The sequence below is a fragment of the Gobio gobio genome, assembly GCF_949357685.1.
Source record: "Gobio gobio genome assembly, chromosome: 18".
Lineage (NCBI taxonomy): Eukaryota > Metazoa > Chordata > Actinopteri > Cypriniformes > Gobionidae > Gobio > Gobio gobio.
In genome coordinates this window covers 31,332,986-31,355,023 of record NC_137111.1, presented here as the reverse complement: position 1 = coordinate 31,355,023, position 22,038 = coordinate 31,332,986, and the positions used below count along the sequence as shown (strand labels likewise).

Below are 22,038 nucleotides of genomic sequence, written 5' to 3'. Positions count from 1 at the left end.
CAACTATTGTCTTTTGCAATATCCTTTTTGTAATAACGAACATAACCATCCTTAATGACATCATCCTTCAGGAGATGACAAAATCTCATCTCAACACCTTTAATGAATGGCTATGCTCTTAATTTAGTAATTTAATCTGAATATCAGCATTTGTAATATTTAATAAGTGGAAACAGTTCTGAGGTTAATTGATCTAATTTTGTGTCTCTGGAAAACAGTAATTTGTGTCATACCTTCAATATCTAAATTATATTATATCTATATTCAATATATTAGCTAATATAAAAGTTGTAAGAAATAAAAAATAAAAAAGCAAAGTAATATATAGAATACTTAAATGCTTCTAGTTTATTAAATTAAGTTATTAATTTGTGGTTACCATGAAATCTACAATAACACTGTTTTATTTATTTATTTATTATTATTATTATTATTGTTTTATTCATTGCAAAACCATTTTTGTAGGGGTAGGTATAGTATGCTTTCATAGCACTCAGCTGACTCATTTGTTTGAAGGACAGCATTGGGCAGGATGTAGAATAGTGTGTTTTGTAAATAAAATAAAATAAATGGGCTTTAATCTGATTAATTGGAAATAAAAGAAAAACGAATCGATCATCAAAATAATTGTTAGTTTCAGCCCTAATAATATTTATTCTTTTAAAATGTTTTTATTTAATATGTATGATTTTAGTTTGTATATTCTTGCTGTAGAAAACAGAGCTACAATTGTAAATAATTGTAATTACAATTTATTTTATTAAAGTTCTATTTTGACCCCTAAAGTAGGTAGGTATTTTTTTTCCCCTTGCATAATATTTGGAGGAAGGAGGGGGGCACCACAATACAATTCTGCTTAGGGTACCCATTTGGCCAGCAGCGGCCCAGGTTTGGAACAAGTTGAGGGAGAGTAGCTAAATGATGACAAAATGTAAATTTTATGGTGAACGGTTCCTTTAACTCTGCTTGCATCATTGAATCATTTTCCTGTTGTCACAAACAATCTATATTGATAAAGCGCTAGGCCTATATTTTTAAAGGTGACTAGACATTCTGTTTAGGATCATGTTAATTGTTTTGACCGTGTATTAGGCTACCAATCAAGTTATAATCTAGTGAGTTTGACCAGGTCATCTTTCAGAAAGTTTTACTAATACTTACACAAGCATATTCATTCCATTTATGGAGTTGAAAAGATAGACTACTGCATACCAAGAATGAACAACACAATGTACCAAACTATCATTCTGGGTGGTAGCAGAAGAAGAAAAAATATATAACAATAGTTTTTTCTGCTGATGTTTGACGAAAATACTGACACATATACAGGCCCGTGACTCAATATTATTGGCCAGTTTGCTGTTACCGGATAAGGAGGTCGTAATATGTTAATGAAAATTTACCGGATTACCGAGGCGGAGCTTTGACTTTCAAGTAGCTGAGTTCCCACAGCTGCCCACGAGTCCCCGAGCGAGTCCACAGGACAGGGAACCATGCGATACACTGGATTATTTATATCGCTGCTTTCTTTTGTTTATACATGGGGTGAGTGCACAGCATTATGAGAATTATTTTACAGCGCGAATCATGCCACATTGCGTGATGTGTTTTTAATTTACTGATTCACATACTGATGATTTGATTCACTGTTGCTTTAGAGAATCTTGAGGCAGCGAACCCTGCTTTACCTCATGTGATGCGCTATGATGTGGTCCAACTCCGACCTCAGGCACTGAAAGAGCGAGTGAGAAGGAGCGCCTCTTCACTCAAGGTTCGCTCATTTTCAAACTAGTTCTGTAAATCTGATGTCTTGACTTCTCTTGGGAATGTTTCGACTTTTGTTCATGCATGCTCGCTTTCACCCCTTCAGAGATATCCTGAACAACTTGAATATGATTTGGCTGTAGATGGCAGGAACTTAACAATTTCTTTGCACAGAAATAGGTGAGAATGTGACAATATTAGCCTTTGACAGCTTATGCTCTAAAAAAAAAGAGGTCTTGAATTCACACTCAGCCTAATAAATGTATTTTTTTCACAGGGAGCTTTTAGGAAAACATTACACCATGTCACATTATACCGAAGATGGAATTGTTGAGACAAAGCCTTCAGACAACATTGTAAGTTCAAATAGTAAAATGGCTTATGTCTGTCTGATACAGTATATCTGTAGTCTATTGTATTCAGAATCTGCTTTTCACTTCAGGATCACTGCTACTATCAGGGGCACATCCATGATGTTGAAGACTCTTCAGTCAGTGTTGGACTTTGCTCTGGAATGGAGTAAGATAAAACATTTATTTTAAGCAACTTAAAATTGTTTTATAGAGGTGATTGAATGTTAAATAAATTGAAATAAATATGAAATATAGGCTGACTTTTTTTTTGATTTTGCCTGTAATAAGTTGCTTTGGATGTGTACAATATCTGCACATGTCTAATACATTTCGCCCTCTTTGAAATATTGTATCTTCTTTTCTTTTTTGTAGAGGTTTTCTGAGGGTGAATAATCAAGTTTACTTGATTGAGCCCCTGGAAGAGTCTTTGGATGGGGACCATGCTATTTACAAACAAGAGCATTTAAGGACCAAGGAAGGAGCCTTTGGATACATTAATGACACAGTCTATAACCTTGGCCCAAAGTCTAGCGGGCTGTATAAAGGCAAAAATATGGTAATGATATTCTAATGATCTCTTGTTGAATTGGGCTAGCTCCATATTTCATTATAATGCAGAAGGTTTAATTTGTACCTTTCGTCTAATTATAATGGGTTTACCATTAAAAAAGTTCTATAACAATGACTTTTTTTCAACTGTCCTTCAGAAAAACAAAGCCTCCACAGGAGGACAGCGGATCATTGAGATGGTTTTGGTCGTTGATCATAAGGAGGTATGAATGTGGTTTAAAGGAAAAATTATCTTGATTACTAATGTGTTGTGTTTATATTGTTCAACTATATCTATACATTTTCTACAGTACACGAAATATATGAAAATTGAAGCAAGAATGATGTTGGTTGCAAATCATGTAGACAAGGTATATCAAAAAACTTTGGTCTTATATTAAATAATAGGTTTTCAAAGTAATAATTATTGAATAAATAAAACTTTTTTTCATTTTCAGCTTTACCGGCCTTTAAATATACGTGTCATGTTGGTTGGACTTGAAGTTTGGTCTAAAAGAGACTTGATTGATGTCAGCAATTCACCAAATCTTACTCTGCAACGTTTTTTACAATGGCGTCAGGATAGCCTCTTTAAAAAGAAGAAGCATGACAATGCCCACTTTATTACGTGAGTCACTGACTGCTAATCTTAATCAGTTTCTATGCTGAGAATGCCACGTTTGTACTCACACTGAACACTGTTCTCTTAAAAATGTGTCTCACCACAAGCTTTAAACATCTATTTTGATTTAGTAATAGAAAAAAAAAATGGCGCTCTGATGAAGGCCTGTTTGGCCAACATGCGTTGGTGTTTTTCAATATGTAGCCCTGCCCTGAAAATGAAGGCTTTTTTAAAAGATAAAAATCTATGTGAGTGCTTGGATGTGGAATTGTATTTCTTCTATGCAATATGATTTATTTGTGGATTTTTGAAACTACAAAAATATCCTTTAATGACTTAAAATCTCTTTTCTTTATTCAGTGCTGTAGATTTTGACGGAACAACGGTTGGCTTGGCTACAATGAATGCTATGTGCTCTCCATCCTCTGGTGCTGTGAATGAGGTATAGTTATGAGAATTTGTTTATATATGTAAATCAAAAGATTAATAAATGCTACATTTCTAAGGTTTAAAATGAAGCTTTGGTTGTGGTAACATTAATGACATAAGATATTCTTCTTTGCAAAGGACCATAATGTCAATGCCATTGCAGTGGCTTCTACCGTTGCACATGAAATGGGACACAATCTGGGTATGTTCCATGATGATTCAAACTGTGGATGCTCCTCTAACAAGGGCTGCGTTATGAAAGATACCATTGGGTGAGGCTAATTGTAAATGCATACATTTATACATTTCACAATATATAAGCAACTGCAGTTTAACTCTGAAGCTTAATTTTCTGTCATATTCTTCCAACAGGTCTATTTACCCTGATTCCTTCAGTACTTGCAGTCAGTCTTCCTTAAAGGCATTTTTGCAGAACTATGACAGCAGCTGTCTGCTAGACGTGCCCAATGAGGGTGAAATATATGGAGGGCCAGTTTGTGGAAATGCTTTTGTTGAAAAAGGCGAAGAATGTGACTGCGGAACTGTTGAGGTTAGACATGTTGGTTTTGAAATTTTCCAGATGAGTCAACTTCAGTTTCTAAGTTACAGCATGACGTCACTAAAATAGAAGTGTGTATTTGAGTAGCCTATAATATATACACTATTGTTCAAAAGTTTGAGGTCGGTGAGAATTTGTTTTATGTTTTTGACCTTTTTAAATGTTTTATTGAATACAGTAATATTGTGAAATATTATTACAGTTTAAAATAACTTTTCTATTTTAATATATTTTGAAATGTAGTTTATTTCTGTGATGGGAAAGCTGAATTTTCAGCATCATTACTCAGAAATTACTTCAGAAATCATTCTAATATGCTGATTTGCCCAAGAAACATTGATTATTTGTATCAATGTTGCTGCTTAATATTTTTGTGGATACCATAATACATATTTTAAGGATTATTTGATGAATATAAAGTTCAAAAGAACAGCATTATGCCTTTAGTGTGCCTTCCTTTACTGTTACTTTTGACCAATTTAACCTGTTCTTGCTGAATAAAAGTATTAATTTACCCCAAACTTTTAAACAGTAGTGTATTCTGAAAAAAAGGTTCATTTTGTTCACCCAAACAATGATTTTTAGGAATGCAACAATCCCTGCTGCAATGCCTCCACCTGTCGACTGAACGAAGGTGCCCGTTGTGCACATGGGGGGTGCTGCCACAATTGCCAGGTATAAGAAAAGTCATAAGAAAAACGATTGAAAATACATGTGAAAGTAGATTGCCTTAATTTGTCTCGCTCACCCTCCCTTCTAGCTGAAACATTTAGGTAGCCTGTGCAGACAGAGTGCTCACGACTGTGATTTGGATGAGTACTGTACAGGAGAGTCAGCCTTATGTCCTGAAGATGAGTACAAGATGAATGGACTCCCCTGCAATTATAATCAAGGCTACTGTTACAATGGACAATGTCCAACTCATAAGGAACACTGCAAGATGCTGTGGGGATCAGGTAATAATCTCGCTGGCATTATGGATGCTTTTTTATGCGTGCACAAAAACTTAAACATAAATGTTTTACATCTTTTTTTTAATGGGTTTTCATATAGAAATTGATTAATAATTAATACAATCTTGTATATGCTTAGATGCTGAAGTGGATGTTGACACCTGCTTTCGCTATAATGCATTTGATGGAACCTCCAAGAGCCTTGAGTAAGTGTAACTTAATTCTAATTTGATGGATAAAGACTAAAAATGTTATTTTGTTCATGGTTTTCTAATGACACTGTGGTATTCTAAATCCTTTAGGCACATGAAATGTGGGAAAATATACTGTTATGGTGGTAAAGAGTTCCCCATAACCATGAGAAAATCAATAATAAGTTTTCAATTGAGAACCTGCCAAATGGCGGTGGATCCCTCGCCCACAGAAGACTTAGGGATGGTTCCAACAGGCACCAAATGTGGCACTAATAAGGTAAGTAAATAATGTACATTATATTGCCTTATACAAAATACAGTGTACAAACCTTTATTTATTTATTTATTTATTTATTTATTTATTTATCTATCAACAGGTGTGTTACAACAGCCTATGTGAAGACATTAATATATACGGCACTGGGAACTGCTCTGATAAATGCAACAATCGTGGGGTGTGTGATTTCATTTCAGTTTTATATTATTTTAAAAACTTTTTTAGAAGAAAATGATTGCAATGTTTATCATGCTGTGCTGTCATACTGTGATAAGCCATATCGCTCAAATGTGCTAAAAGTCAGAAGAATATTTTTAGTAAGTATATGATATTATATTAATAATTATAATATTATAATATAATATTATATATTAAGTATATTCCCTTTCACATTTGCCTTAGAGACAGATCCTTTTTCAACGTATAAACACATTATTGACTTATATTTTAAAGGTGTGTAACCATGAGAGGAAGTGTCACTGCGATCCAGGCTGGGCAAAACCCTATTGTGATGTTCAATTCTCAGAACTCTCTGCAAAAAGTAAACCAATTACATCCTAACCATAACCGTACTACCTCACATAATACAATCATTGACCATGCAAAACTAATTATGTGCAATTTTAAATATGTGATTTTGATTTACAGGGAGAAAAGATGTCATAATTGGTGTGACTGCATCTGTAGTCGTCCTTGGACTGATCATTTTAATTGGAGCACTGGTGTGTCACAGGAACAAAATAACAGAATTTAGGAAGAAAAGGTAGAATCTTTTACCCAACTGACAATAATGAACTTTCAATGTCTTTTTTAATTTCAGTAAATATATTATACTATCAAAGAAGGACATTCTACTTTTTTTTTTTCTTTTTCTAAAAGGTCTTTGAAGGACATCCACTCTTCCTCAGGCCAGTGCAATCCGGCATTCCAACCGGGAAGTGCAAAGAACAGCCCCAGAATCACACAACCACGCATCAGTCAACCAACTTTCCTTGAGTCATCCACTACTCAGGCCTGCAAACCTCTCTATTCTCCGGCTACACCCTGGAGACCAGCACCATTGGTAAAATTATTAATTTAGCCCTGAAACAAGCTGTTCAATTTCTGCTTCACATTAAAAGTGCATTTTAGGATAAAGGAATTGATGAATATACTGTATAATGAATTCCTACCACTTATTTCTCACTATGCACAGCCTCCAAAAGATACACCACAAACCAGGAAAGAACAGGTAGTTAATATTCTCAAAAAAATACTGTCTAATCATTTGAATTCTTGAATCTTTAAATAAAAATTAAAATGTATATCAATATTCACTTAGATTGTGAAGCCCTCCCCACTTCCTGGCATTTCCAGAAACATTCATCCTGTTCAGGTGAGACTTAATATCTTGATATACACTCTTTAACACAAAGGTCCCAAAAGGGTTTTTGCAGAAACGGATCTGTTGCAGTGATTCCATAGAACCATTTTTGTTTCTCCAAAGAACCTTTCAATGAACCATTTTTTTCTTAGTGTGAAGAGCATTTGAATAATCTAAAGATTATTTGTACTATAACCTTTTGTGCAACGGACAGACTCCATGAATTTTAAAGGTTCTTTATGGATTCGTAGATGCCAATAATAGCCTTTATTCTTCGTACTGTTCAAAAGTTTGGGGTCAGATTTTTTAAAATAATCTTTTATAAAAGATTTCTATTTTTTAAAAAAGATGTTCTTTTGAACTTTCAATTCATCAAATAAGCTTTAAATAAATGCATGCCACAAAAATATTAAGCAGCACAACTGTTTTTAACACCGATAATAAGAAGAAATGTTTCTTGAACACCAAATCAGCATATCAGAATGATTTCTGAAGGATTGTGTGACATTGAAGACTGGAGTAAAGATGCTGGAAATTCAGCTTTGCCATCACAGGAATATATGACATTTTCAAACATATTAAACTGAAAACAGTTATTTTAAAATGTAATAATATTTCATAGCCTTGGTGATTAGAAGAGACTTATTTCAAAAACATTTAAAAAATATGTTGACCCCAAACTTTTGAACGGTAGTGTATATATAGTTAAATATAATTGTCAGTTCAAAGTTGGTTTCTTTTAATGATTCCAAGCTCATTATAGAGGTGACAAAAACAGAAATGAAAATGAGCATTGTGTCTTTTCTAATGTCATGTCTAAAACATTTTCAGAAAAAACCACTGCCACCATCTAAACCACTTCCTCCGTCAAGGCCGTTACCTCCACTGGTGTCTAAACCCGTAAGAGGCTATTTTTTTTCATGAATAATTTAACAGAAAGTGTCCCAACCACATGAATGTACCACCCAACACTATTATCCCTTCTTTGTTTGATAGGTGACTAAGTCAAAACCACCTCCAGTGCCTCCAGTGAAACCTACTGGGATGCAACCAGTATACATTCCACCTCAGGTACATTTTTACATTTAGCTGTTCACTTATAAAACAATAAAAAAACTGCTAATGCTAATTTATTCGTTTATAATTTATTAGTTTAGTTGTGAGTGTGAATGAATGTCAGTGTTTTAAAAGCTCTTTTATATTCACTGTAGGTAATCCAGAAAGTTGCACTAAAACCTCCTGCCAGGCCCCGATGACCTGGAACAGTATGAGTTACTCTGAATCATTGGATGTTTCAGAAGAAACAGTTTACGAACTGAACAAAGCTCATCTTTCTTTGTGGTATAGCTCTGAATAACAAGATGAAGTTAAGGAAGATGGTAAAACAGAATAAAGCATTTGCACTCTAGGCTCCTGTTACAATGTTGGTACGACTTGTTTGTAAATTATTTTCTTTTATTGTATTTTGGCTGTTTATTTATTTTATTTTATTTTTTATTTTTTAAAGAATGTTATGTACAGCCAGTTCAGTTTGTCTCCCTGTAAGTCTACATCACATTGCCTCCTAAGTGGGAGAGCAAAGGGTCTCTCATTCAGCTTGTTCTTCAAAAAGACACATTTTCTGCAATGTTTTATGGTGTCTTCATTCTTGTTACTGCAACTTTATGTACATTCTTTCTTGTTATTTGGACATTTGACATTACAAGAGGAGTCATGCAATGAGGCTGTTGCCACAGAGCCTTTCTCGAGCATAATCCGTCCTGGCTTTAGTGATTTGCTTATGTTCAGATTTTGCTTTATTTATACATTTCTTAAAAAAAAATTGTGATCCTTGAGGTTTTTGCACTTTGTTGGGTTTTTTGCCTGCCTAATGTTTAAATTCAGACTTGCAATGATCTCAGCTGGTCTGATTTTACTCTTTAATGAGAGAATGTAATGTTTTTAAATGTGTTTACTATAATAAAGTTTTTTTTACATTTCTCTTTTAATCAGTTTTTAGTTTATTTCCACATATTTTGAATCTCTTTTTCACGTGTAACGACATGACCTCTACTGCGCCCTGTATTTTCGTTGCCTAGTAACGATTCAAACAACCATAATAATGCACGTAAGTTACCTCTGAGATAACAACAGTTTCGAGCTTTAATCAGGCAAAAGCTTTTTCAAATGATGGATGGGCCTAAACAATTAGACAAAGAAACTTTGCAAGACCTATACGCGTGGATAGACAAAATACCGCTCTCCAGACCCAAAAGGAATATAGCAAGAGATTTTAGCGATGGAGGTATATCACCCAAGAAACAAATAAAACCACTAACGTTAACTTAGCTAAGTAACGTTAACGTTAACTTCATGTTTGTTGACATCGCATTTGTACAATGGCTAGATATAAGTAATGCAACGTTATTATAAGCTACATATTATGCTATTTACTATCATCTAATTAGCTATATAACATTTTCTCACTTCAATATTGTCTGAGTATTTTAACGATTTCTATAAGCAGTTATGGCTGCAGAAGTAGTGAAGCATTTCTTCCCTAAGCTGGTGGAGCTGCACAACTACACGCCCGCACATTCCACGCAACAGAAGCTGAGTAACTGGAGCACTCTGAACAGGCAAGTATATTTATTTGTTCTCCACGCAGACAGTAATGCAAACACGCACTGCTTATCTGACCCCCGCGTGTCGCTTGGCACATTCCCCGGAGGATTGCAGGAATGTGACATTACACCTCAGCAATAACACTGGGACTTAAGGTCTCCATCTGAACTATTAACACTGGCTGGGTCTCCAAACCTAATGAGCTTCCTACCTAGACAGCCCACTTTGGCATCATATGTCGAGCAGTGGCGGGAATTATGTAGAAAGAGCAGTTTTCTACCTTTTGTTTGTATAGAAATGAACAACACACGACTGCATCATGTTCTCATTTCAGAAAAGTTTTCTCCAAGCTGAACTTTCATATACCTGAGGACTTGTTGAAGAAAATTGTGGTCAGTACAGCAGGCTACATCGAACCAGTCCTTTGCTCTCTGAGAGAGAAGATAGAGGAAAAGAGAGCAGAAAAACAAATAGATGGCACACAGGTGAGTCTGTGTGAATTTGCATTGTCCATTATATTTGCGTTATTCATTACTCTTTATAATGGTTGAGCAGTAATTTAACTTTGCCTTGTCCTTTTTTATAGGACTTGGAATATTATAGCACAACAAATGGACAGCTGGGATCAGGTAGATACTGTAAAACATGTTGACAGAAATGAGACTTTAGCTTTCCAAGTTTTATAAGCTACAGTAGGGCAATGAAGGTCATCTATCTATCTATCTATCTATCTATCTATCTATCTATCTATCTATCTATCTATCTATCTATCTATCTATCTATCTATCTATCTATCTATCTATCTATCTATCTATCTATCTATCTATCTATCTATCTATCATCTATCTATCTATCTATCATCATCATCATCTATCTATTTATCTATCGATCTATCGATCTATCGATCGATCGATCTATCTATCTATCTATCTATCTATCTATCTATCTATCTATCTATCTATCTATCTATCTATCTATCTATCTATCTATCTATCTATCTATCTATCTATCTATCTATCTATCTATCTATCTATCTATCTATCTATCTATCTAATTTGGCATGTCCAATCACCTAACCTGTATGTCTTTGGACTGTGTGGGGGAAACTGGAGTACCCGGAGGAATCCACGCTGACACAGGGAGAACATGCAAACTCCACACAGAATTATCACTTATTTGGTATTGATTCCTTTAACATAAATTCGTATTAAATATCAATACTAATATGGTTTCTGCATCACTTTCCAAATATTTTCAGTACTTTTTCTAATGTTTGCACCAAACACCCCAGACATAATTATTTAGCGGGCCCGTGTCACATGATTATGAGAAATGAGCGTGCAGCAAAAAAATATAGCTTTGAAAAAAGTTTGATATCGCTCGTCCATAGGGACTGGTTTTGGGTCTAGGTTCATTAAGTTCATTAGGCACTTCACAAATCAGTATGTTTTTTAGTCGCCTATAACTCTATAACTGGGATAGTTCACCCAAAAATGAAAATTCTCTCAACGTTTACTCCAAACCCATAAGACTTTGGTTAATCTTCAAAAAGTATTGTGAAAAGATATGATCACTTTATATGATGAACAGATTTATATTAGGCTTTTATTTACATCTAAACAATGATTGACACTCATACATAGAGCACCACTGAGGTTTGTTTCAGTGCACACAAATCTGCTCATCAAATAAAGTGACCGTATCTCTTCACAAGACTTGGATTGAACCACTCGATTTATAGGTATTAGTTTTACAACGCCTTATGACGTTTTTGGATTCAATTGACTAAGTTTTGATTACCTGCAGGCTTTCAATGGAGGGACAGAAATCTCTCAGGTTTCATAAAAAAATATCTTAATTTGTGTTTTGAAGATTAACCAAAGTCTTGTGTATTTGGAACGGCACAAGGGTAAGTAAATGACAGAATTGTTATTTGTGTGTGATTTGTCCCTTTAACCTCAAGAAGGAAGCCAAACCAATACATTTATAGAACATGACTCCCATAGATACATTTGAAGCGATGTGTCATGACCTCAATCACCACCCACCTAAATGTGTTAGTGAAAGTCAGTGGTCAATGTTTCCAACTGTTTGCTGTGAAAGGAGGAGATGTGAACTATAGATTTGTGTTTGCTGTCTCCGCTGCATGAATTGTGATGATTCTTTTTGATGCTAGTAAGAATGTAATTTAATTGATTGTCACAATAATCAGAAAAATCAGACCTTGCCTCAGTAACTGTCAACCAAACTATTAAGATTAGCAAGATAAGTGTTGCAAGTCCTAAGGAGTTTATTTATGCAAAGAAGATAAGTTTTCTTGAAACATGAGTCATTGAGGTGGTCAAGTGTCTAAGGTTTTGTGTTCTCAGTACTTCTGCTTAGTTAGCCCTAAAATTACATTTCTGTCATTTTTCACTCCCCCTCATGTTGAAACATATGTGAAACATAAACGAAGATATTTGAAAAAAAAAACTAAAATTCAATTTACTGCTTCACAGAAATAAAGTCATACAGGTTTTATTGTTTGTTATTTGTTGTTGTTGTTTTTATTTTTTAAGATATTTTAATTTGTAAGAATCCACAGATAGAAAATATATATTTTTACATATACTGTATATACAGGTGTTCCAGTTTCTAGTTTAGTTTGTTAAACAGTTAGGGAAACTGTTTCTTTCCAAATGTATTAGGATGGAATAAAAACAGTCAGCTGTGTTTAGAAAAAGGCCAAATGCATTGCATTGTCTGCACTCTCTTAACATTACATGGAGAAGGGCCAGATCAACCCTCCATTTCCCACACCTCATCATCATGGCGTTTTAGTCATGACAACATCTGGTTTCAGGTCTGACTCTTTTCTTGATAGAAAAGGTTCTGCGTCCATCAGCTCCATTCACCAGATAGCCCTTATCACTTCCAACAGACTCAACACACTTGGCTAAAAGCCCTAAAAGCCATCCATAGCAAACTCAAGCCAACAGTATGAGACCAGAGTGGCTATTGTTTCTTATACTGTATATCATATTATCGAAGCACAGACCTTTTCAGTTGAGGAAATGGGAGTCCTGTGCTTTTTACCTTTTTTTTTTTTTTTTGGTAGGTACTGTTTAATTTTAGCTTGTTATTTTATCTTTATGGGATGTTTAAAAGGTGAAGCACAGCTGGTGTTGATGATTCTAAGCTTAAAGCCAAATAAAACTCTCCGGTTCCGTAGTTACAGTCTGGTGCCCCGGCAATGTGTCTTTTTGACCTTATTGTGTTTAATGGGTTCAAATGGAGTCTAATTAGTTTAGCCTTCCTGGCTAAGCAATTCTCATGAGCTTTAAAACCCTAAAGTATGGGGAGTACCACTCATCTAGAGGAAATTGATATTCATGAGGATAAGGTCTCAGTGCCTGAATTTAGCCTGGAGGGATCCTGAAGCTGCTCTATGCCATGACCCGCCACTTGAGTTTTAGGCTGTCATCTATATTTGTACATCAGGCCATGTTTACCTGTCTGCTAAAGCCCTTTGTTAGTTTCAAAATTAAAATGTTTAAATAAAAAAAAAAAATGTTTTAATCTTTTTGCTCTGTTTTCTCACATTTCTACAGTGAATCATCTGATGGTTTTTGAAACCACTCCAGCCACCAATCCAGCCACTGTGAAGAAGACATACAAAGTCAGGTATTGAGTGATGAACTGTGATGTGATTTTTAAAAAAAATAACTTTCTGATGTCTTTCATGTAGGCCTGTGAAAACAAATATACATTTATAATGGACTTGTTGTAAATCTTGTGTAGTCCTGCTGCAGCCTTGGGACCAAATGTGGATCCACCTGTCCGTTTACTCTTGGAGGAAAAGGAGCAAGCAATTTTGGCTTTACAGGAGACTGTTGAGGTAAGGTTTTGATGTTAAAAAAAATCTGAGTTTATATGCAGAGATTTCGCAGATAAGTGTAAACACTGCTGATCTCTGGCACATGTTTTCTCAACCAAAGGCATGAGTATGAGGTTTAGCTGCCTGTTTGTCCGCTGACCAAAAATGGGGGGAAGGTTTGGGAAACCTGTATAGAAACAGTCAGCACTAATGGTGCAGAAACCACAATCTGCATCTTTAGGGCCCTATCATACACCCGGAACAATGCAACGGAAGGAGCGACGCAAGTGTTTTTTGCTAGTTTCAGCACCAAGCACTTATCATTTTCACATCCAGCGCCATGTTGTTTAAATAGCAAATGCACTCACACCCATCTGTTCGGCCATTGGCGTGCTGGTCTGAAAACAAGGTATGTTCAGGCGCATTGTTGGCGTGTTGCTATTTTGCGGCAACTGAAAACAACTACGCCATTGACCAACAAAAACCTGGTCTAAAGTCAATAGCACAGTATTTTTCGTGTTATTTAAAGAGTGCGTTAGTAATATGCGCCTATAGGCTGGTGCACAACGCACGTACACTCTGCTTATTACACACACAGGGACGCATTAAGAGAATAGGGACAACCCTTTTAGACCATGCGCCTTGCCCGACCATTTTTTCCGTCGTTAAGCTACGAAAAGTGGATTCAGACTAGAGTGTCTAGATGCACTTGAATGCGCTTCAGACCATGCACTCAGATCATTCAAATAGGGCCCTTAAAGAAATGAAAATGAAAATCTATTTTTGAAATGCGTGTTATTGATCTTATTGTAAATGATTCATCCATGTTTATATAAAAAAAAATTGACCTTGTAATAATCAAAATAAAAAATATCACATCTTGATCTTCCGGTGAAATTGCAAGCTTTATTTTATATAAGTCTATATCCTTCGTTTAGTTTGCTTAAATCCCCTGCAAGCTCGCATTCATCTAGCCATGCCATCTAACAATTCAATCAACAGCCAATGAATAGAACTATGTCACCGGCCTACAATTTTTTATTTTCTGATAATCTGTTACACTCCACGTCACAATGTAGAACATTAAAAAATCTATTTATACTTCTGTTTTAACACAAATTTAATGTGCATAAGAATTAGTATAAATTCTTTTGAAACCTTTTTTTATTTTAGACCTTCAGATATTATTCAAAAATGTTAAATTTTATGACTTCCCTCATGAATCCCAAAACCTAACTAACAAGTTAGTTTCAGCACCTTTAACATACAATGCCAGCTGGTGAAAGATGCTTGTGTCGCAAAAGGAAATTTGTCCTTCCTGTGCTGTTCTCCCTGCATGTGGTCAAGGGCTGCAGGTCACATGCACACTGACATGTTTCCTGTCACTATTTGTAAGATTTTTAAATGAGTCACTGTGAGTTCAGCAGCTGTGATATTTGTCATCTGACAATTAGTAAGAGTAAGTGTTTCAGCAACACATTCAACTGCTTGAAGTTTGATGATTTCAACTGTTTGCATTTCAATTGAAAGAAAAATAAATTCAGTAACTGTCCACCTTATGGAAGTTTAAACAACTTCTGGCACTGAATGGTCATCAAAGTTTATATGGATGGAAATGGCACTGCTACAGAACGATTGTGACATTACCCTTCTGTTTGTTTGTTCTTTTGTGCCATGGCAAAGCCTTTGGTTTGCAGATATTATATCATAACTCTACAACCACTGTTGAATATCATCTAAATGTTCCACTTTCCTTCAGATTTTACAGATTAAAGTAAACCGATTGGAGCATCTTGTGCATCTTAAGGACCTACGCATTGAGGACTTGACAAAACACTTAGAGCTATATAAGGCACGCAACTCATGATCTCGTTATTTCATTACATTGCCACCATAAGGAATTTTATTTCTGGAAGGGCGTACTATATGCACTCAAGATACATACTCAAAAAGAGAGAAGCTGCTCACTGCAGAGCAAATTGGTGGAGCTTACGTCTAGAACCCTTGCTAGACATCCAGCCAGGAGGTGCTAATGTAATTTGGGCCTAATGGGTGGAGCTAGAATATCCAACCACACCCGAACCCTATCCACAACTCTATCCCTCCACCCCATTAGACGCCCAGAGAGGTGGAGCTGGACGCCATATGACTCTGCAGTGAGCACCACATGCAAAAAGCATCATCTATTTTTCCACACGTTTCCTAACCTGTGATCATTAGCACTCAGAAACACTAATGGCAATTTCTTTAACTTGCATATTGCATTAGCAGAGACCATCTTCAGCAGTTTATGCTTCTGCTTATGAATGATTCACCAGTATGAGCATACTTTTCATGTTTAGGACTTTTTTTTTCACCAACTATTTAAGAACAGACCTCCATCACTGTTGATCGTGATAATCTTACAAAGCTTACTCTTAACAGTTACTGCAGTGATAGGGGTTTTATTTTAATTGCTGAAAATTAAATTTAATATATACCGGTATAGTCACTTTGATGTTATAGTTTACAAAATCTTAATGATTTTTTGTTGTTGTTGCTGTTTTGTTAGCTTTTTCTAAATTTGGTTTTACTGTATTTTGGAATTTTGCTGATCATAATACATTGTTTGCAAGTCACCTGACTTCACAGTATTATTAGTTTTCATGTCATAAGACCAGTATCCTGGTCTGCCATGTTTGTGGCTGATGTTAGATGTTGAATGTAAAGTGTTTGTAATATTGTTTCACTTCTCCTTTAAAAAAAATAAAACAATCTTATCTTCCCTTTGACGCATACAGGAAATCATTTATTTAATCACATTTTTTTATTTAATCATATATATATATTGTTATCGACAATGTATGTGAAATGGCATTATAGGCTGTGAAGGTTCCATTGAAGAAGGCTCATCAGCATGCCACAGTTGCTCATGCATGCAGGTGTAAGCAGTCATTGATCAACTTCCCTCCATGAGTCTATGCAGTGTGTGCAAAGGTCCTCTCTTTCCCTGGGGGGCCATCAACAGCTCCCTCTTTTCACCACAGACTATTCTTTAATGATCAGATGAGAGACCTGTAATTTGGGGGTTTCCTTCAACAATGCAGATTTGGCTCCAGCAGTGTTGCAGCCGCTCATCCTCTCTCTGCTCTTTTTGGCTCGAGGAGTTCACAAAAGCTTTTTGGAAACATATTTGCAATCACTTTGTGTGTCTCTCTCATGAGGCATGTGTTTATACTAACATCAACCCCATGTGGAAACTTCAGACCAAATGTAAACAGTTCTGCAGGAAAGTTGAGAGTGGAAAAAAGCTTTCTCTATATGTAAGAGATTATTATGAATTACAAATAATTTCTTATAATTGACTGAATATAGCTGCATATATCCTGAAAACGATATGTTCCATATGGGAATAAATATAAGAAGCTGATACTCTGAGCCATAAAGTTCTCAGAGCTCCCTGGTGACTCAAGCTGAGCTCTCAGAGAGAGACGGCGGAATTTGGGGGTTGGATCTTTGGGTGGTAAAGCAGCATTAAAGTTCTCTGAGTCACACTGAATTACAGTCAAAAGCATGCCTGAGCCCCTCAGCATACAAACGGCATATGAAGCACACTGTGAGAACGTCTGAAATGGGAGTTGTTCTCATAAAGCGAAAATGAGAACGGTATTCCCTCCAGTCTATGACAATGTCTCATTTTTACAACCATTTACAAATGGACAGGGTTTAAAATAGTCCAATCCAATAGAGGAAAACTAAACCTAAGTACTGCAGATACTTCCCTTCAGAGGACTTTTCAGGATTGTTCAAATTGAAAGGGTTAGTTCACCCCAAAATTAAATTTCTGTCATTAATTACTCTCCCTCATGTTACTTCAAACCCGCAGACCTTCGTTCATCTTCGGCACACTAATTAAGATATTTTTGATGAAATCCGAGAGCTCTCTGACCCCTCCATAGATAGCAATATAATTAACACTTTCAAGGTCCAGAAAGGTAGAAAAGACATCGTTAAAATCGTCCATGGGACTCCAATGGTGCAACCTTAATTTTATGAAGCGACTATACTTTTTGTGCACAAAAAACGAACAAAAATAACGACTTTATGCAACAATTTCTTCTCGTCAGTGTCCTACGCAGTTTACGTTGTTACCGCAGTGCAGAGCTTCCTAGTTCTACATCAGTCGCCGACTCCCCATTGGCCGATGCTGTTTACGTGAGCACCACAACGCATGTGTGTGATGCTGACGCAGGAGTTAGCCAATGGTGAGCCGTTGTTCTGATGTAGAACTAGGAAGCTATAAAAGCACATTCATTCTCTTGAAACTCGTGTTATTTGAGATCTAAAGTTTTTGCAGAATTACAGGGTTTTAAAACTACATATGACTTTTTAAAACTAGAAGCCATTTTATAACATTAAAATCATGTTAACATGCATATTGTTTATTGTTATAGCTATAACGTTTACTGATTGGCCCCATTCACTTCCATTGTTTGCCTCTCTTTTTAAGGTGATAAGGAACAAATCAAAAATGAATTTTTGTGGTAATCAAAATGATGCCACAAATGCTGTCAATTGATTAGGCCTGTAATCCTAACACTGAAAGTTCCTCTAATCCTCAAACTGAAAGGCTTCACCGTAGTGCTGTATAGGGTTGAACTATACAGCCAAGACATTCAACCCAAGCATTCATTTTGACAACCTTTCAACATTTGAAAGGTCGAGATCATCAGGTCAAGTAAAGAAGTGTAAAATGACATGACAATAGTGTTGTTTTGTTTCGCACACAGTGAAAACAAACAAAACTCAAGGCGTGACACTGCACAGTAAATTCATGAAAATCTGATGGTACAGTTCCAGTGACAGAGTTCAGATGTAATGGATCGCCTTGATTACTATCCCAGTGCATCTGTTTCTGTTCAGACTAAGACATGACTGTCTGAAGCGTTCCTTTCTTTTATGTTGTTTAAATGACTCTTGGAAGATTAATGAGGGAGGAGTTTGAAATGCAATGAAAACCACATGGTAATCAAACTGAACATTTAAAACATTCTGTAACTAAAAATGTCTTTTTATACCAGGTAATTGGCATGTTTATTGTGTTTTCCACCCTACATTCACTTTTTTTTCTCATAGGATGCCTGAAGATGGGAAAGAGATCCACAAACATAGTTTGGGTTTCATTTGCATGGATGTTTCCTTTACGTCCCTGCTATAACTGCAGATGTTCACATAACAGAATCAGTGTACTCTGTTGAACTTTTTGCCTGTGTAATCTGCAAACAAGCTGTCTGCTGTCATCAGAGACATGATCCATCAGTGAAGATCTAGTAGTTTAAATGAGAAACATCCTGGCCAATAAATGAAGACAAAGACTTTAGTGATTACTGTTCTAGTCATGACAATTCAATGATTGACAATGGCTTAATTTAGGTTTCATTAAACTTAAAAGCCTTTAAAATGGTCAATCTTGAAATTAACCAGTTCAGGAGTTAACTGTTGACAAGTATGGGAAAAATCTCAGTGTAAAACAGAGTAAGCGATAAACTCTGATTTCAGACAGGTGTTATCAGGGAGAGATGTTAACCCTGTGACACACCCAGGGGTAAAATGAGACCTCAAAGCATTGCGTTCAAATCTCCCAAACTTAAAAACAGACCTGCACTGAGTCACTATGAGTAAGTGAATGTGCAAGCAGCAAGATAACACTTCTTTCCTTGGCAAGATAAGAGAACCACACATACTGCACATTAACATTTGCCAAAACCTTAGATGTAAGTAAAAAACAAAACACACACACGTTGGGTTTTTACGTTTTAAGGGGACATTTAATAGACATTAAGGTTTTTGAAAGAAGTCTCTGATGTTCACCAAGGCTGATTTATTTGAGCAGAGAAACCGTGAAACTGTAATATTGTGAAATATTATTACAATTTAAAATAACTGTTTTCCATTTTAATATTTTTTCAGTCCTGTGATGGCTGTGAAAGCTTAGTCGTTACTCCAGTCTTCAGTGTCACAGTATCATAGCAAACCACGATACAAAATCCAATCAATTCCGGATGGACAAAATCAAGTGCCGCCCTACATTTTTTCATAAAAATAAAAAAACCTTTCATTTTGATTTCATGCTTTGTTTATAACGAGGAGGTAATTTTAAGCTCTGAAACTTGTAAGTTGTTTTAATGTTCTTATATGACAAAAGTTTGAGGATTTTTTTTTATGTCATGAGTCATGACCCCTATAATAATCTTACTGACCCCACATTTTGAACGTTAGTAGGTGTGTATTATGCAAAATTTCACAACCAGCAGCCTAAGTATTTGCTATATCTATTCTGTTAAAACTACTAAACTATAATGTCACGTGTAACAAAATCAGATTTGGGCATGTAGAAATCCCCTTAGATTGGTCTGCATTATTGTGCTAATCAGAGCTGGTTGAGAGAAGCCAGGCTTATCATCTATCATGTCCTTACAGAAGCTGCCCCATGACTCCCTGGTAAATTCCGGCAGCACGACGCTTCAGGGGATGGAGCAGGGCGATGAGCCAGACTGAACACAGAAACACAATTGTTCAGGCTGCTGCCAGTAATTCATAAATCTCATCATGGTTGTCATAGGAACATGACATGGGACATGACGTCTCTTATGCCAGAGTTCCTCCAACCAACTAAAACCTGGGCACTGCCCTTCCTGTAATGGTTGTAGGCAGGTCACAGATTTGCTATTAGCTCTAAAGAACCAAAAAAAAAAAAAAATTCTACTAGCATGTGTCCTGTTAGGATGATGGCCTAGTTTTTCTTAAAAAATAAATAAATAAGAAGATTTATTTGTGTATATTTTGTGTTCTAACAGTGCACATGTGGCTTATTTTCATTCCATGTCAATGAACTACGGAAAGAAAAGTTGGCCGCCATCCCTGTGCTGAGTAAGACTGTGCAAATGATGTATCCTGTATAAGTCATTTGGGAGTCATTAAAATCTTGCTCTCTGGTGAACTTGTTTTAACATGACTTCAGAGTCAGTTCTGTTCAGTTAATAAAAATTCTAAATTCATGAGTAAACAATATTTAAATCAAATAAGGCTTAAGGATTATTAATGGAATCTGCAATAAAGTTGGCCTGTCAAAACAACCCCAGCATAAATAAAAACTGTTGGGCTGCAACCAAAATCACATCCTACTTCCCTACTATAGTAGGCAAAAATCAAAAGAAGTATGTGAGAAAAGAAGCATGTCCGAATTCACAGTATACTAATAAAAGAGTAGGTACCAGGATCACCTACTTCTTCTGGCGAGATTCTGAAGTGTGCATACGATGGACACTTTACTATCCCCTGAGGCCAGAGGAGAGGATTTATGAATGGCAGTGACACAACCAAAGTCCCTTTCAAGGATGAGATGCAACTGACGATAGGTCATGTGATAAGGGCAACATGGCGAATATACTTCCAGATTTCATTACACACATTCATACTATATATAGAACATACTTTTAGAGGTTGTGAAGTAATTATTTATTCAAAATAAGTACCTGCTCAAGACTGTATGCGATTTCGGACGCAGCCTTGGTCTCTTCACCTCCATTATTAGTCTAGGTGGAGCCACTTCCTTTATGATGAGTAGTGCAGGAAGGAAATATGTGGTGCACCCTGGACACGGAGCATTTTTAACAAGCACACTTTAGCTTAACATATACAGGTTCATCTTCTAGACACTTTATTTAAAGGAACCACATTCCTTTTTATCCAATCTAAAAGTCTTAAGGCAAACCTTCTCATTGCACCTTTATTCACCATCAGGAACAGGAAACATTCTCTATGTCTGGGGATTGACTCAGTCTGGTGACCAGATATAAATGGTTGATATTTACTCAGGAGGTCCCGGGGGGAGCTCAAGCTTCTGTTCTCTCTTTAAGGTCAGCTGGAGACATAGACCTTTTTGCCCACTTCCTTGAGTGACTATTTCCTTCCTTTGTCCTTCTTCTACTCATGCACTGTTAGTAAGTCTTGAGTCCTGCATCAAAAAGTTGAAGCAGGCTCATTTGTTACTTGGAGATGACACTTCATGACATTTCCTGTACTTGGACAAATACCACTGACTGAGACATTATGGGTTTATTTGCTCAGCAAACATGAATATGTAGGTCATAACTGCCTGCTGTGATTGTTCATCAAGTGGTTGAGTTATTTTTAGATAATAACTGTATCAGATTTTTCCCAAAACAGAGTTAGAAAAACATGAAAAAGTTATTGTAAGATTGAAGACAAGAGGAATGCCTTTTAAATGTCAACTTAGTTTGTTTTGTTTTTTTTGTCATGTAGGTCACACACCTAACTCTAAATATCAAATAAATACCATATGAAACTTCAACTTAACTCGCTCTGCATTACAGGAGCAACCAGTCACATCTGAAGACCAGAATATTAGAGTGAGAGATCTTTTCACTAGGCTATAAGCAAAAACGACTTAAGCAACACCATAAAATCATGGTGACATGAGTCTAATAGCTCATGGCATTTGCAAACGCAACCA

General features: G+C 36.0%; 2 protein-coding genes across 2 annotated transcripts; both read left to right on the top strand.

Annotated features, from left to right (window-relative positions):
- The first annotated feature begins 1,184 nt into the window (after nucleotides 1–1,184).
- On the top strand, nucleotides 1,185–9,049 carry adam8a (ADAM metallopeptidase domain 8a). Its single transcript, XM_079842973.1, has 25 exons — nucleotides 1,185–1,545; nucleotides 1,659–1,771; nucleotides 1,871–1,944; nucleotides 2,042–2,120; nucleotides 2,207–2,283; nucleotides 2,490–2,673; nucleotides 2,825–2,890; nucleotides 2,978–3,037; nucleotides 3,125–3,294; nucleotides 3,649–3,730; nucleotides 3,856–3,989; nucleotides 4,090–4,267; nucleotides 4,862–4,951; nucleotides 5,037–5,232; nucleotides 5,369–5,435; nucleotides 5,532–5,700; nucleotides 5,801–5,878; nucleotides 6,154–6,241; nucleotides 6,349–6,463; nucleotides 6,580–6,763; nucleotides 6,896–6,931; nucleotides 7,022–7,075; nucleotides 7,895–7,963; nucleotides 8,060–8,134; nucleotides 8,275–9,049. Exons 1-25 carry the CDS (start codon nucleotides 1,494–1,496, stop codon nucleotides 8,317–8,319), a joined length of 2,535 nt encoding a protein of 844 aa, XP_079699099.1. The 5' UTR covers nucleotides 1,185–1,493; the 3' UTR covers nucleotides 8,320–9,049.
- A 180-nt stretch (nucleotides 9,050–9,229) lies between these two features.
- On the top strand, nucleotides 9,230–15,390 carry spef1 (sperm flagellar 1; the record flags this gene model as incomplete). The annotated part of the gene is made up of 7 exons (XM_079842585.1): nucleotides 9,230–9,347; nucleotides 9,570–9,681; nucleotides 10,002–10,152; nucleotides 10,254–10,296; nucleotides 13,258–13,330; nucleotides 13,448–13,544; nucleotides 15,283–15,390. 7 exons carry the CDS (start codon nucleotides 9,230–9,232, stop codon nucleotides 15,388–15,390), a joined length of 702 nt encoding a protein of 233 aa, XP_079698711.1.
- Nucleotides 15,391–22,038: the final 6,648 nt, after the last annotated feature.